This window comes from Penicillium bovifimosum (assembly GCF_028826915.1).
Source record: "Penicillium bovifimosum strain IBT 22155 chromosome Unknown utg000003l_segment0_segment0, whole genome shotgun sequence".
NCBI lineage: Eukaryota > Fungi > Ascomycota > Eurotiomycetes > Eurotiales > Aspergillaceae > Penicillium > Penicillium bovifimosum.
Genome location: NW_026622712.1, coordinates 1,001,280 through 1,014,700, shown reverse-complemented (window position 1 = coordinate 1,014,700; position 13,421 = coordinate 1,001,280). Strand labels below are relative to the sequence as shown.

At 51.3% G+C, this 13,421-nt stretch overlaps 5 protein-coding genes across 5 annotated transcripts; 2 read left to right on the top strand and 3 right to left on the bottom strand.

The window, feature by feature from the left end:
* Positions 1–247: 247 nt before the first annotated feature.
* Positions 248–3,274, bottom strand: N7515_003435 (uncharacterized protein; the record flags this gene model as incomplete). Its single annotated transcript, XM_056664179.1, has 1 exon — positions 248–3,274. One exon carries the CDS (start codon positions 3,272–3,274, stop codon positions 248–250), a length of 3,027 nt encoding a protein of 1,008 aa, XP_056523236.1.
* A 603-nt stretch (positions 3,275–3,877) lies between these two features.
* Positions 3,878–6,478, bottom strand: N7515_003434 (uncharacterized protein; the record flags this gene model as incomplete). The annotated part of the gene is made up of 1 exon (XM_056664178.1): positions 3,878–6,478. One exon carries the CDS (start codon positions 6,476–6,478, stop codon positions 3,878–3,880), a length of 2,601 nt encoding a protein of 866 aa, XP_056523235.1.
* Positions 6,479–7,727: 1,249 nt separating this feature from the next.
* N7515_003433 (DJ-1/PfpI family protein) lies at positions 7,728–8,448 on the top strand (the record flags this gene model as incomplete). Its single annotated transcript, XM_056664177.1, has 2 exons — positions 7,728–7,734; positions 7,793–8,448. 2 exons carry the CDS (start codon positions 7,728–7,730, stop codon positions 8,446–8,448), a joined length of 663 nt encoding a protein of 220 aa, XP_056523234.1.
* A 457-nt stretch (positions 8,449–8,905) lies between these two features.
* On the bottom strand, positions 8,906–10,516 carry N7515_003432 (transposase; the record flags this gene model as incomplete). The annotated part of the gene is made up of 1 exon (XM_056664176.1): positions 8,906–10,516. One exon carries the CDS (start codon positions 10,514–10,516, stop codon positions 8,906–8,908), a length of 1,611 nt encoding a protein of 536 aa, XP_056523233.1.
* Positions 10,517–10,775: 259 nt separating this feature from the next.
* On the top strand, positions 10,776–11,669 carry psf3 (DNA replication protein PSF3; the record flags this gene model as incomplete). Its single annotated transcript, XM_056664175.1, has 6 exons — positions 10,776–10,817; positions 10,891–10,959; positions 11,017–11,075; positions 11,162–11,351; positions 11,437–11,545; positions 11,602–11,669. The coding sequence occupies 6 exons, from the start codon at positions 10,776–10,778 to the stop codon at positions 11,667–11,669; spliced, it is 537 nt and encodes a 178-aa protein (XP_056523232.1).
* Positions 11,670–13,421: the final 1,752 nt, after the last annotated feature.

Below are 13,421 nucleotides of genomic sequence, written 5' to 3'. Positions count from 1 at the left end.
ATTGGAAGGATGCCAAGTGTTTAGATCTATCAACGAACATACTGCGTACATGTTTGATTTGGGCGAGATTGGAATGCTCGACTGGATATGGACCAGTAAAACTATTAATGTCAACATCTAACTAGCGATTCAACAATTGCTGGATTTTCGTAAGATCGTAAAAATTTCGACTTCGCCGTGCAAAGAATATATGCGATATGCAGATAGAGCAAGAATTTTAGTAGTAGAAAGAAAATAAACCACCGTATTACACCATATTGAGTCGCTGTCCACCGACCGGGATTTCTTCATACTCCGGGCGTCCCGAGAGTGGGGAAGCGGTGCGCATATGACTGTCGTCATAAAAACAACCAACAGAGTTGGATGAGCCCTCATCAGGACTAAAAGGTCTCGCGTCCGAGACGGTAGGACTTGCTTCTGCGCCATTGAAGCTTGTGCGGTGAGAAGGCGAGAGCGTAGTATGTGGTGGTGGGCTACTTGCACTGCTTCGTAGGCTACCATTGCTCCCACCCCATGCACCACGGCGTAACTTCATGAGCGCGCTTAGCGACATCTCATCATCCAGATTGCCCATATCAACCAGCTGGGCCAGGCCGGGGCTTGCTAGGGCTGAATTCGGGTGGGTACTTCCGTGGGCCTTCACCGAGATCATCGAATTGCGGGTGCTCCACTCACTTCGTTCAGTGATAGGGGTCAAGCTGGGCTCCTGGAATTTGCCACGGCTGCTGTGGCTGCGCGTGATGCCTTCGACGCGTCGCGGACCAAAGTATCCACCGTTGGTCAGCTCGGAGGTGCCGTTACCATCGGCGTATGCGTAGAAACCGAACTCTTGGCCATAGAAGCCATCATCATCGTTCTCGAGAGCTTCGGCGTTAGCAGCAGCAACGATGGCGTCGTCGAAATAGGAATCATCGATGTCATCGTAGATTAGCTCATCGTATACCGGGCCATCGAAGACATCTTCAAAGGTCATGTTATCCATAGCCTGGGTGAGCCGGCTGTTGTCAGAGACTAGACCTGGCTGCGAATCTATTGTCTGCGATGTTTGGGCCGCACTTTCTTGCCCCTGGGATCTGTCGCTGGTGCTGAATGTGCGCTCGAAGCGCCCACTATGAGATGTTTCGTTGGCTGCGAAAGCTAGCGCGTTGTGCAAGATATCCAGATTTTGTTCTGTGAGCACACCCCCATGGGTGCGTGCAGGGCCCAGATTTGGGATTGGCTCGCCGAGCGGCCCACGCTTCAATCCGGAAGCCTGGTAATCACTGGCCACACTAGGCCTGTGCTGCAGTCCCTGCTCCGCGTATTCTGCTATGGGACTTGCTCTCTCTGACGAAGAGTCGTCGTCACCTGCGCATATGTTTTCCGCCGGTGGAGGTGCCGCAGGGGCGCCCACCACTTTACGTTCGTACAAATGACTGGTTTCATCGTCGAATATAGATTCATCGAATCCTCCGTTTTGGTTGTCAACATCAAGTTCTCCGAAATCACCGTCATCAAAGTAAAGATCATCGTCATCATCAAGGATCTGTTCGGGCTGGTTCGCAGGTGGAAACTCAGGAGGTCTCACGGCCGAATGAGGGTTGGCTACCAGCGATGGTTCCTCCTCTGGCGGTTGCTCGCGGCAGCTATCGTCTGACGGTGTGACCTCGGAGAGATGAGAGTTGACGTGAGAATTCGTTGTAAGATCTGCTGGCGCAGAAGTAATTGGGCTAGCTATGACAGGTGACAGCCCAGGGGCGGCCCAGGATTTAACTTCGTTGATATCGCGAGGGGAGAAATCGTCGAATTCGTCATCAGCATCGGTATTGACGCCAGGAATCTTTTCTTCCAGCCCGTCGAGGTCATCCATCATGTCATCGTCAAAATCCTCGTCAAAGTCATCGAAGTAACCATCTTCCAGTTTGCGAGAGGCTTCCTTCGCCTTGTGCTTCTCCTCCAGCATTTTTTCTTGTGCAGACGACTCCACTCCGCTCATATCAAAACTGAATCGAGAAGCGTTGCTCTTGAGATGTTTCGGCAAGGCCGAGGGATTAAAGGGCACATTCGGGATGGTATCTTGATCTTGGGAATGCTGTGGATGAGCATGTGAGGTCGCTCTAGGTGGACTTGGTGTAGCTTTTATCGCATCTGGCTCGGGTTTTTCCAGAACCTCATGACCTGCTTCCGGTAGATGAGAAGGTAGATTTCGGGCGAAAACCGGCAATGAGTTGTCATTAGGCTGGTGTTGACCCGTCAAAAGAGATGATTGTAGATAACCTTTGCTTTCCACCTGTAGAACAGTCTGATCCTCGAAATGTTCCTTGAAAACAGGCGAATGATCACTGTGCCGTTTGGTCTGATCGTTCCAGCGAGCACCCTGAGATTGGTTTGGTATTTGTGGAGGTGAAGTATCTTGTGTATTGGCGTTGGTATCCTGCGGCATAGCAGAGACATTACGGCGAGGTCGTGGCGCTGAGAAATCATGGACAATATTGCCACGAATTCTGGGATCATAATCATCCGGCATAGCAGGGACATTGCGGCTTTGAATCCTGACATCTTCTGCCCGGGAACTGACTAGCTGCGAGGATCGCCTGCGGGCAAGAAGAGACATCGGATTCAGAAGATGGAGCATGGCCTTGCCTGGCTTGTGATATGTTTGTTCCACCGACACATCACGATCTCCAGTCCGCCGGACAATGGTGCTACCATCCACCTTGAGATCCTTCTGCGACATGACTTGTTTATCGGCTGGCGATTCTTCCGGCGAAGTCCTGAACCTGAAATGACCCGACCCCGCTACCGCCGTTGGCGAACGTTTCTGCTTGCCGAACGAACGTCGAAACGGCGAGCTCGGTTTCGAATTTGTCTCACCGTCCCCTTGGTCAGGCCTTAGACCCGTGACAGACAGCTGAGAATTGTTCGACGGAGAGGCGAAGATGTCTTCCCCGCAGTTGCCGGGGCTAGAATGTGGACGAGTGTCTTTTTCGGATGCTGGCGACGGGACCGCAAGAGAGAGGGAGGAGGATAGCGGCGCGGTCGAGGAGCTGATGTTTAGCTTGGAGGTATCGATGACCATCGGCGACTCGTTCGAGAGGAGCTCATCGTGCGGTGAGCGATCGTCAAAGGTGGTAGTGAGGATTGGCGCATCCGGAAGCTCTGGAAGCTGAGGAGGGCTGTTTGTTGCACTGCCATTTAGCCCCGGAGCAGCTGGTGAGGGTGCGGGCGAGGAAGCAGCCGCGGACGAACGCCGATGGTCTCGGCGCCAGTAAGAGAAGACGGTGGACGGTGGCATGGCACTTGATTCGAGATCCCCACAGCGCCAGGTTGAGCCACGAGGATTAACGGGGATCGAAGTGGTCCATTGCAGTCTTGATCAACTGCTGAGGGGTGTCGACAAAGAGTGTCTCACATACCAGAGACAAGCCGTCGGGGTAAGAAGCCAGTTCAATTATTTAGGCGTTCCGTGAGAGTGTCAAGGTTTGGTCAATCTCGTACTAAGCTCGTTTCGATGAAAGAATGATCAGGTAATTTGCGGAGTATTTTTTATAACTAGAAATTCCGATCGTAACGCGCGGCTAATATCGGGTTACACTCAGCCTCGTGTCGGTGTCTAGGCCTGTCTACAATATTGCGTCACATTCTTGCCCCTACTTCCTACTTAGGCCAATCAAGTCAATTTTGTCGATATCTGAAGACTGAAGAGTAATTGTGGAAATGTATGCAGGACTTCTATCAAACAGTACAGCTATGCTACATGGATATCTCTTAAAAACATTAAGAACACAAGATAGGACACGCTCAAACGACAATATGCTATGCTGAAAGAAGAGAAAAAAACGCCTTAAACCATTAGATATTGAGCCAGAAGTGAGTGATGAACAGCTTCATCTCACTGTCAGCGAATGCTCTGCCTCCAGCGATCGATCACGTCGGTGGACAGCGGTCCAGTGGATAGCGGACCAGTAGGTCGGGCCATGTTTGAAGCATAACCACCAAGCATACCACCCATCGCAGGGTTGGCATAGCCCGCTGGGTAACCTACAGGATACCCGTATTGCGGGGCTATAGGGTATCCTGTGGCCATTCCGTATCCCATTTGAGGAGGGAATTGCTGCATCGACAGGCGGTTCCCATATCGGGACATGATGACAGGCCGCTGTCCAAATACATCGTGCGACGATTGGCGAGAAAGCTGAGCAGGGCGACCCCGCCCCTGGGTAAGCGCGGCCATGCTGCGACGGGCTCGCGGGTCCTTCCGCTGAGCAGCAGCTTCTTTCTGAAGTCGACTGCGTCGCTGTGCGAGTGTCTCTTCTTCGTTCGTTCCGGGGGCTTCTTGAGCGCCCGTAGGCGTGACTCCAGCCCGCGTGTCAATTTCTGCCATCAGCTCGGCAGCGAACTGGCTCTCGGAGCGAGTGTGTCCCTTCAATCGCGCAACTCTCTGTGCGAGGGTCTCAACCTCGGTCTCCCCGTCACTCTCGGCAGCAACGTCAGGAACATGCGAGGGTTCCACAGTATACACTGTAGCAGGACGTGGCGCGGGCTTCGGAGCCGGCTCGCCCCGTAACCTGGCCCGACGTGAGCTCAGAGGCTCATTTTCTTCTTGTTGTTGCTTCTCGATTAACCCCAATGGCCGATCGTCATCGTCAGCACTGACCTTTTCAGGGTACAGCATAGCAAGAGGAACATCTTCGTCTTCGTCTCGCCCTTCCCACGCGAGGGCGACGGGGCGCTGGCGTCGCTTGTCGCTTTGCTTTTGGGCTATCTCGTCCATTTCTAAGAGAGTGCTCTGCATACCATGAAAAGGTACAGGCACCGCCGTCCGGCGTCGGTGCTTCAGTTCAATCTTTCGCAGCTCCAACTCGGCAATCAGTGTGTTGGGTGGACCGACATAATCCAATTCGCCCTCTGAATCCTCTTCATCTTCAGAGGATTCGGCACTCTCGGTGCCACTGCCATCTGACGAGCCATGGCCCCGTCCGTGGATGTGCTCATCATGAATAAGATCTGAGTTCTCTCCGGCTTCTAATTCAGGACGAACCCGGGAAGGACCACCATGCTTGTCTAAATTGTCGTTATGCTGACCCATTGTGAATTGCGAAAGACGATTCGTCTTCTGCGCTGCCGGGTCTTTTGTCAGAGTCTTGCGTTTTGATTTGTTGTAGATGTACGAGCCAACATGTCCGGCGTAAGGGTGATCGGTAAAAGCCGAGACGGGGGCATTCGCGGAAGCGTCCAAAATGCTGTCCAGCGTAGTCACAGCAGAATCTTGCCTAGCCTCAACGTGGAGAGATGTGCTCGGTTGATCAAAGAACACGCTCGCGCGGAGATGCGCTGGCACAGTAGATTTGCGTTTGTCGTTGCGAACGTTTGGTTCATCGGAACCAAGCAGTGCAGATTTTCTATTCTCGGCGGCAATGACACCTGCAAGCTGTGTACGGCGCCTGTCCCGGTCTGTGTTTGACCTCTGTGACAACTTTGGTGGTAGGTTCAACATACGTGGTACCGGAGCGGGATAGTACACCATATTCTCGCCCTCTTGCGGTTGGTGGTGATGTTGCGGCTTGCGAGCAAGCGGGGGCTGGTCCAAGGAGACCTGACGCCCAGGCTCGATGCCCGCCCGGGGTGTGAAATGAACACCATCGAAATCGGTGAACAGCGTCCGCGCCTGTTGGTAGGTATCGTTCGATGCGACCGAGGCCCGGCGCTCCATAGCGGCCTCTTCGGGGATTCCTTGCGGATTGTATTGATCATAGTAATGATCGTGCGTACCGTCAAACATGGGTTGCGATGGCGGTAGATCGGGAAGACCGGGGAATTCATCCACTTCATGCGCCGGCTCCGAGACATAAGGCAGGTACGTCCCCGACACGGAGCGCTGTCGCGCAGGTGATACGTTCGATGCATGGGCGGAGGAAACGGTCACTGCCGGTGAGAACGCACCATTCCGGTGAATGGAATTTGACACCGAGCTGACCGAGCGTCGCTTTTGCTCTCGGTCTATGCGACGGATTTCGCTCTCAATGTCTGTCGAGCACAAGCTCAGCTGCTCTGCGCTTTCCTCCAATCGCGTCACATTTCCTTTGTAGGCTCCTTGTATCGATTGCAGATCCGGGGTAGGGTGACTGAGGGGTACGGGTACATCGCTGCACGCGCTGTGGAGAGGTGGTTCGGGAGAAGAATGTCGCGAGACCCTAGTATTGAGTGGAGGAATTTGGTGGCTGGTGGATTGCTCTTCTGGGGCAGGATCAGCGTCGTATTCATCATCCTCCACCACATCGTAGTTTGTGGAAGCGATGGAGCGGATCATCGAGCCCAAGCCGAAAGTCGACTTGTCTGTGGTTTGGGCGGGTTCTAGATGGCTCCCTCCTCCAATGTGATCAGTATCCAGCGGCAGCCGCTCAAAGGCATGTCCGTGAGTGGGCGAGGGGCTGCGTGAGGCAGAAGAGGAGTTGGAAGCCACCTCGTGGTCGATTTGAGCGACAGCGTTGTACGCCATGATTCCAGTCCTTACCGAAAACTATCCATCCAGACTAGTTCAGATTGGGAAGGGTTTAGGATGAAAGGAACGGGGATACCAAGAACACAGTAATGAAAGAAGCCGGGATACCAAGAACACAGTAATTGAAAACAAAACTCAAATTAAAAGGAGTAGTCAAAAGTGATGCAGGGACAAGAAAAAGAAAAAGACGGGGAAGTTACGAGGAAGTTGGCTAATTTTGGATTGGGCGTACAATTTACTGTCCAGTGTCTGGAATGCACCATGAGACTAAGACAATGTAAGTGAACTATTAATACAGCGAAATCGTGAAAATCAAGGAATTTAAATCGACTAGTTAGCCTACTTAGGGGTAGCCCAATATCTCAGGCCAATCAAGATCTCCTACAAAGTGGGGCCAGCGTGATTTGACTCTCCGCTCCGTTCTAGAGGGCTTGGCATTTTGTATATCTTTCTATCACTTCTGGCCCCTGGGCCTTAGCTTTATTAGTCTTGAAGTATTCCTTCACCCTGATGTTGAGTCCTTTGTTTCTGTACATGACAATGACTACCGCCACTCAAACTTGCGCCCTCGTTACCTGCAGCCATCCCCGGTAACATGCATGAAAAGGCAACCCAAATAGGCAATACTGAGGTGTCCAGGTCTCAGTAAAGTGATGTATTTTGACGACCATGGACCAATCAGACTCTCGACAAACATGCTCAATCAATTCCGGTCCATTATTCACTTTATCAAATCGTCTATGCTACATGTCGCCTTGCTTACATTTATCCAATCACAGCATACTGATTGCTGCCCGAGACTCGAGACTCGACTCTGTCGCGTCACTCTCGCGTGACCTCGCCTACATGAACTCACATATGAATGTGGGAAGTCAATGTCAAACAGAAGAGCCTTGCATAGAAACAATGTCGTGGTCAATACCCCTCTTCGCAAAGATCACAGCGTTAAGACTGAGCATCGGTGCATCCATTGGGGAGATCTTCAGGATTCTGGGTTGTAGCCGAATGGATGTCAAAAGAGGACCAATCAGTCTTCTAGGTAGCGGGTATTGTCCAGAGTCCAGAGTCCAGACCTCGCGTACTATCTCCCCCACTAGTTAATCTATAGAAGAGCCTCTCCCTTCCAGAATGAAAATGGATGCTTATCTGCGCTAATCTGACACCGATGCCGGCACCCTCAGAGGTCCACTTACATCCTTGTAACACTTCCCATACACATCATCAACCTGACACGTGAATATACAGGATGCCTGGTACGTATATCCCCCTCAAGACTCAAAGATCCAAAAATATCAACATACAAGAATCCAGAATCCCTAGCCAAGTCTACCCCGCTCCGAGCGGGAGTCATACTCTTCCCAGGCTTCCAAGCCCTGGACGTCTTCGGACCCCTGGACTGCTTGAATGTCTTATCACGTAACCACGACATGACCTTAGCCATTATATCCTCAACCCTTGAACCAGTGAGCACAGAGTCACCCGGGTTCCCCAATGCGATAAGCCAAAGTGTCGTCCCAACGCACACATTCGCGACGGCACCAGCTTTGGACCTGCTCCTTGTCCCCGGTGGCCTCGGCACCCGCAGTACAAACCCAGTGATTGAAGAAGCGATTTCGTTCATCCGCGACGTGTATCCGCAGTTGAGTCATCTGATCACTGTATGCACCGGTTCCGGGCTTGCCGCACGAGCTGGTGTTCTGGACGGAAAGCGTGCCACCTCTAACAAGTTGGTGTGGGCGGAGATTACCGCAATGAGCACCAGCGTGGATTGGGTTCCTCATGCGCGTTGGGTCGTCGATGGCAATGTTTGGACTTCTTCTGGTGTTAGTGCTGGCATCGATGTTACCCTTGCTTGGATTGAGAAGACCTTTGGCAGTGAGGAGGCGAGCAGGATTGCGAATAGGATTGAGTACATTCGTCATGAGGATCCTAGTGATGATCCTTTTGCGAAGATGTATGGGTTGTAGACCAGCTGAATTGGTTCTGACAATTCAACCCGAAGAAGGATTGCGGCGTGTATGTAATGAGCCTGAGGATCACAGCTACTTTCGCTTCCTCAAGCTTTTACACAACCTCTAGGTAGGCTGGTTATGTTTTGGACCACGTTGGTATGGCTTATTCTAACGTTGATTAGTGGCACCAGCACACATTGGCTTCGGACGGGAGCAATTTCACAGAAGTCCTGTGTCTTCTACAAGAGCTCGATGTAGACAGGCAGGGGTATGGTGATCTTCAGAAGCGAGTGCGCCTCAGGTGCTTTCCCATAGTAGATTTTGACTCAATTTTCTACCCTTATGAATCTTCTGCTGCTTATGCGCCCTCGTGTATTGTACACTATTTACTACACCACCACATAGTAAATTAATTAATTAAAAGTCCTCAATAAATGAACTAATCAATATACTAGTAGACTATCGAGTCAAATCAATTTGCCCTGCGTTTCTTGGCTCGTCCATGCTTCCTGATCTCGGTCAGCACCTTCTTCCACTTCCGCTTCCTTTTTTCTTGGTCAGCCTTTTCACTCAATTTATACACTTTTCGCTTCATCTCTTTCGCCCGGGATGACTTGGTTGTACCAGTGATTCGCACATGACGACGAGAAGCATCATACCGGGCGCCGTGCGCACCCCTGATAGCTTGTGTTCCATCGAGGGCCCTCTGCAGCTGGGTAACTAATGTAGCGCGTTCTTCGGCACCTTTTGCAAGCTTTGCGAGTGCGTCTTTGAACCGCTGACTATCAGGGGTATATTGATTAAGACGGCAACTAAGCCTTCTCACTTCTTCAGCGGTTTTTGGGGTGCTTAACTCAGTGTTTTGTGAGGTGTCTGAGGGCGTAGTATCGCGGGGCCGGTACTCAGAATATGCGTCGTAAGACTCCAATTCATCCGTGATAAGCTTGGAATTGATAGGCCAGAGACCAGTCAATCTGAATCCAAGCTTAATTGTATGCGGCCGGAAGGTCTTTCGTCTGATCTCTCCAATGGAGTGGAGAAATTCGTCCTTCGAGAATTTGCGACATCCCGACACTGTCGCGGCCTCTACGGCCTTACTGTGCCTGTGCTTAAAGACGCTAAACACGCCGACGTCGAGAGGCTGTAGTATATAGCTAGCATGAGAGAGTAAGGAGAAGAGTATGATATTCTTCTCCTCACAGAATTGGACAACTTGACGCGTTGAATGCGACTCAAAACGATCGCATATGACAAGCCTTTTCGAACCGAGTGTACGACCAATTGTCCACTTGTGGAACAGCTGAATCCACTGATATGCGACTGTATCATCGATATAGCCAGTATCAGTCACGGCTATGTGGTCATCTTCTTGGATGGCATCAAACCAGCGTAATAAAGCCTGTTTTGCACTTAGAATGGTGAGTGGCGGGCAGGTAAAACCATCAGCAGAAACAGCCTCTAACACCGTGACAGATTCGCGATCCGTGATAGATCCGTTGAACAGCTTCTTTTTAGGTTCCCTTGTGATGATAAATTGATCGCGATCGACACCAATTTGGAAGCCAGTTTCACCAAAATTGTAGATGTCTTGCTGACATATCCCGTTCTCAGTCACGACGCGCTCGTAGTCTTTAAACCATCTGTCAACCACGGATTTATCAAGTGCAGTAGCTCTCTCAACATCAAGGGCTCGCCGGCGTCGCACATGGTACTGGGGATTACGTTTAAGGAAGCGCCGTAGCCAGTGGTCTCCGATTTGTGGTGGTGGTGTCGATGCGTCCTGGTGGGCTTCCTCGAGGATAGAATTGGCTGCGATCGCAATTTGCCTGCGATTTATTGAGGCCCCGACCTCATCAAAGTAATCAATATACTCGCATAAAGCCTTCTCTTGTGCAGAATTAAGCCTCCGTCCATTGGGTTGTCGTGCAAATAGCGACTTTCTCCCTTTCCAGCGTCCACGGAGGCGGCTCTCAGGTACCGCGAATTCTCGGGCAGTTTTCGCGATATTGGGTTTTGTTTGCTCAGAGAGGGATTCGAGAGCTTTGAGAATCTGACTCTCTACTTCTTGATTGGATTTAGGCATGGTTGGTGGAGTGGCTCAAGATTAAAGTGAACATGACGAAATTGAGAAAAGTGTTACGTTTGTGTGGAAGGTTATGTTTGGGTGGCGGACCCTCGCTGTGCGAGGGTCTGTAATTTTGGTAAAAAATGTAAGGGCCGGTTAGCTCAAGCCTGAGCCTCTAAATTACCACTGGGAAAGCACGTGATCGCGCGCCGTTGTCGACGCGCTTTGATCTCCCATCGTTGCGATCAACCGAACATGAATATCTCGACGCGTCACTATGTCCTACTACGATATTGACTCCATATTGACCGACGCACAAGTGAGTAGAGCCAAAAGACACACTCAAACCCCCAATCCGCACATATGAACGCTAGCTAAACCCGTCGATCTAGAAACTGCCATGTACATTTGAACTCGAAGTACCGGGACTCGGTATTCTGGAGGGCAATGCGGGCGAAGATGTCAGCCCATTCTATCATCCCAATTAGCCAACTACGTGACTTACTGATCGTGCACAGATCAAAGCTGGCACCCGGATCGATCTGCCACTGTGGCTAGGTGAAATGCTCTCGATCGGGTAAGATCCCCGCTCAGTCCCATGCTATTACAAGAGCAGCCGACAAGTACATTATATACCTAACCTGTTATATATGGGGGATACAGCGCACGATTGGGCACATCACGTCTCGTCACACTCGACATGCCCGACGCTCTCTCCGAGCGAGTGATGAATGCGCTGAAGGCGGATCCCCGCACCCTTGACCTACGCGCATTAGCACCGCATTTTTACAACCTAAGCGAGCGGATCCTCGAGCTCTTCGAGGAGGAAGAGATGGTCGATGTTCTCAGTGATGTATGTAGCTCTGTCTATTCCTGTGACCGGTGATAGGAGTACATTGGCCAGGTGGGTTGGCCGGGTGGGACTAACAGCCTGTCAGACATTCAAGAAACGGGCGGCAGAGATTGCCGACCACGCACATAACTCCCGTGGTGCGGTTGGTAACGGAGTTGATTTCCTCCGCAGGCTGGATGAGACTGAGCGACAGTGTAGGTGTGACCGATCGCCCCGGAGGATGAGATGACTGACCGACTGGGATCGATAGTGTTCCGCGCTGCCCATGATCGAGCGAGAGATATGCGCATCTGGGCTGGAGAGGCGAAGCGGAAGTAACAGTCTTTATGATGAGACATTTTGTTGGGCTTTGAGCTGTGCTCGCCCATTTATTGCGTAAGGTTGTTATCACTCTGGGTCTTGTTTATACAGTATGTGCGACAAAGGAAGTAATTCTTCGAATCGACAGACTTGCATATGACGTAGGACAGTAGGTATTTAAGCTTAGTTAGTCCTACTTGAAGTAATGCTCGTCTGTGCTATCACTGGTATGTAGGCATGAAGTATGAGGAATAGACAGGGTACTGGTAGGTATTGCGACGATGAATGTGATGCAATCAGACCATGTAGATTCTACGATACCTATCGCCAGCCACGGTTCATTCTCAGGCAATATGTATTCTAGGACCGCCGTAGGTAATGATTAATAGGGATAATCGGGGACGTGAATATGGGAGTGAATTCAACGAGAACTGTAATTGGAGAATGGATAGGACTATGTACATTCATTCGTACACCGGGCAGCCTCCCGGTGGAAATAGATAATGATTTCCTTCTGCGGTGTTCTCGTCCCTTATGCCCAAATCGTCACCTTCTGGCGATACAGACTGAACCCATTCACAACTACCTCATGGGCAGCATGATGGTATTCACTCTGTTTGACCGCGAGGCCAAATGCAAGGAGCTCGAATTTGCCGGGCTCGATACACCCAATGGCACGACCTGCGCTGAATATCTCAGTAACTATATGCAGACCATCGGCAGTCGGATGAATCTAATCAATCCCGAGGCTACCTCGGGATGCCGAGAAGATTAAAACAATAGAAAAGAAACCAGCAGAAGACACAGTTTAGGTTGAACCTTCACTGATCTGGCGGGTAATGCGCATGAGAAGGGTATGGACCACCGTATGGTAGAAGGGCTGCGCTTGCTGGAATTGGCAAGCGGGTCCATACACTTGTTCTGACATCACAACGTCTGTGTGCTGAGAATTTTCTGTCATGCGCCGAATAAGATCTTCGGCCATCTTCCTTATCTCTTTGGGGTCAGCTCAGTCAAGTGAGAACACCTTTCCAAGTTCCGACAATCCACTCGTCCTCTGTCAGCAAGCCACGACTCCCCCTGCAGGCAGCGCTCCATTGCATGGCAGAGTGCATGACGTGTATGGACGATAATGCGGCTCGAAAACGCCCCACCACCATGGCACCAGCCGCTGAGCCGAGCACGAGGCACTATTTTTGTGCTTCGGCTCTCTGAGATCGCTGTCCGAATGTCCCGTGTGGGGCTCCGACATGGAACAATTCACGAAACGGTCAAATGGTGGTCGCCCTCCTTGTCGGCCTCTGTGGGCATGGGTCCAAAATCAGTCGTTCGTTGCTCATCGGTGCTTCCTCCTGCATTAGCCCAAGAAGCTGGACGAGGGAATCAAAGTCGAGTCAGCCGAGGGCAGGCCATGATCATACTGAAGAATGGATCCGATGACCCTACAGCTCCACGATCTGCCAAGCCCGCGGAGACTATCCGAGACTATGCAAAGATGCCTGGGCAGTCAAGGCCCAAGGGTAGGGGAGTGAGCACATCAGACAGCATTGAAAGCCTGGTTCTGGTTCGGGTATTGCATGAGTCACCGGCGTGGGTCGAGGCCTGGTCTCTATGAGAGGCTGGTGAGACTGAGGAATTGAAGTCTGCTGCACGGACTCTCTGTGGAGGACATGACTGTCGACCCGTTTGCAGCTCCCTGAGAGCCGGACTCCTAACCCAGTATTACCGATATCAAGCAGGCTTCGGTGGCGGATAAGCTTTTTCCAGTTC